At 54.8% G+C, this 2,580-nt stretch overlaps 1 protein-coding gene across 1 annotated transcript in view; it reads right to left on the reverse strand.

Moving 5' to 3' along the window:
- Usp35 (ubiquitin specific peptidase 35) overlaps nucleotides 1–2,580 on the reverse strand; it is a gene marked incomplete in the record, with an annotated part of 23,446 nt that overhangs the window by 16,259 nt on the left and 4,607 nt on the right. Inside the window, 1 exon segment of the mRNA XM_013512062.1 lies at nucleotides 1–200. Within this exon segment, the coding sequence (XP_013367516.1) occupies nucleotides 1–200 (200 nt within the window).

Genomic DNA, 2,580 nt, shown 5'->3' on the forward strand with positions numbered 1-2,580 from the left:
GCTGGCAGCCCACGCGTCGCGGCAGCTCGTCCGCGCCTCCCACGTAGAGGCGCGCGCCCAGGGCCAGAAGCGCCAGGCACTGCTCGCGCTCCAGCGGCTGCCGGGCTGCCTCCAGCACGCGCCGCACCAGCCCCTGCTTCACGCTCGCAGGGTAGGACGAAGTCACCACGGCCTCCAGGATCTTGTCCATGGCGGCCACGCTGCGGGGAACAGAAAACCGGGTCACACTGTCCAACGGGCGTGGGACCCAGTTCCCCTAAGTGCTACCCCATTTCATCTGTGAAACGGGGCATCTACCTCTCTGCAAGCAGTGGTGCCCAAGTACAGCACAGCCTGAGTCTCACAGCAAACCCCAGGGAGTGCCGCGAGCCTATTCTGCCACCATCCTCATCCCTTTGCCCGCACACCCCAGGCCTTCCTGGCGACCTTGCCACTGTTGGGGCTTAGGTGCTGGAGCTAGAACTGCTGTGCAAAATGTTGGCCAAACTGGGGGGGGGGGGCGGGTGTGAAAAAATGCACGTAAAAACAAAACCCATGCCTGCTGGAGGGGCGGGCTCCGGGCAGAGGAAGGGGCTTCCAGCTTCTGTGCACCTATGTATGGCCCCAACTCGGGCCGCATTCCCCTTTCCGAAATTACCTACACCTTTGCAAGACCCTGCTTGCGTGCGCCGTGCCTTTTGCGTGACAGGCCCTCTCAGCCCTACTGCCACACACCCTCCGCACTCCTGTCTTTTAAACCCTATGTAAGATACCTAGGCGGGGCTATAGCTCAGTGGCACAGCGCCTGCTGGCAGGCAAGCATGAGGTCCTGAGTTGATTCCCGGTCCCCTCCCTCCCAAAAAAGCCCAGTATGGTGGCACATGACAGTAATCCCAGCACTCAGGAGGCTGAGACAGGAGAATTGCTTGAGTCTGGGGCCAGCCTGGGCTACAAAGTGAATTCAAGGCCAGTCTGAACTACATGGTGAAACCCCGTCTCAAAAAGACAAAAAATAATAGTAACAAAATACCTGTCCTAGGTGAGTCCATCCTCTAGCCTGGATTCCTCTACCCACCTGCAGCCCATTCCTCCATTACAGCCGCAATCCCCTAGTGCCAGGGAGGCCAAGCGTCTCGCCTCTGCCCAGCCCTACACCCAGGGCCCTGCCTATTTTTCCAGCCTCAGCCCACAACAGCCCCCTCCGCCCGGCCTCACTGTGTTGTCCCCACCCCAGGCCTTTGGGCAAGGTCTTCCCTCCCCTCCATGCTTGGTTAGCACTTCAGCCCTCAACTGAAAGTCACTGCCTCCAACAAGCCTCAGCTGACCCCCTAGTAAAAAAAAAAAAAAAAATACAACATTCTTTCTCCCTTATAGCACTTACACCACCGGATTGGGATCAGCCTCCCCACAATGCAATAAAGGGTTAACCAAAGTATCCCCAGCACCGAGCTCAGCCTCTAGCACACAGCGAGCATTTGCCAGATGGGCAAAGACAGAGTACAGCTACAGGCCCAGTAACCTCAACCTTACCCCTGTGAACCACCAGGTTACAGGCCCAGTAACCTCAACCTTACCCCTGTGAACCATCAGGGCCTGCCTTCGGCCTTCCTCCACCTGGCTTGTTTCTGGCCGCTTTGCCCCACACGGACCTATTCTCACTCCTGACTCACACGCTGTCTTTCAAGGGTGCAGCTTGCTGTCCCTCTCCCCAGCCCTCGGCTGGAACAACGGGGCTGCTTCCCTGTAACATCTTACTTTAGGCAGCGCCTGACACAAGGCTCAGCATATAGGTGACCCTTCTGGCTCGGCAGGAACTACTGACGCTTCACACCTGCAACTGGCGTGAAGACAAACCACACATTTCCTGGACAATGAACCAGAAAATTGTAACCACAACCCGAGATATGTGAGGACCCCAACCATGTGTCAGGACCCATGGAGGTGCTCCCTTGTCTGTCCCACTTCTTTACTGTGGCCAAGTCCGAACGTGTCGGTGTCTCAGTGGGCTGTGCCTTTGGGCAGGAACCAGGGCTTGTTTCTCTGTGACTGGCATCTCATGCCAAGTGGGAGTGCCTCAGAAGAGTTCACTGCTTAGAGGCTGTAGCCACGAGACAGATCAGTGTGCCCAAATGCTGACCTGGCTGCCTCAGAATCACCCGGGCATTTGTTAAAAGTTCAGGTGCCCTCAGGAGCCAGGTGTGGTGACACATGTCTATAATCCCAGCACTTAGGAGGCTGAGGCAGGAGGATTGCGGTGAGTTAGAAGCCAGCTTGGGCTACATAACTGAGTTCAAGACCAGCCTGAACTACACAATGAGACCCTGACTCAAAAAAGAAAAAAAAAAAACAAAAACAAATTAAAAGATCAGGTGACCTCAGTATCTTACTGTAGGTTTCTGTTTGTTTGGTGGTGCTGGGGATCAAACCCAGGACCTTGTGCCTGTCGGGCAAGTGCTCTATCACTAAGCTACACACCCAGCCCCTCTATTTCTTAAATGTATTGCTTAACTATATTTTCCATTCTGTCACTTGGCTTCTGTTTTTATTTTTGTTATATGAAATGCATCTTTTGCTTGCCTGATATATATCACTCTAGTGCCA

This window comes from Chinchilla lanigera, unplaced genomic scaffold (assembly GCF_000276665.1).
Source record: "Chinchilla lanigera isolate Chin_1 unplaced genomic scaffold, ChiLan1.0 scaffold00013, whole genome shotgun sequence".
Taxonomy (NCBI): domain Eukaryota; kingdom Metazoa; phylum Chordata; class Mammalia; order Rodentia; family Chinchillidae; genus Chinchilla; species Chinchilla lanigera.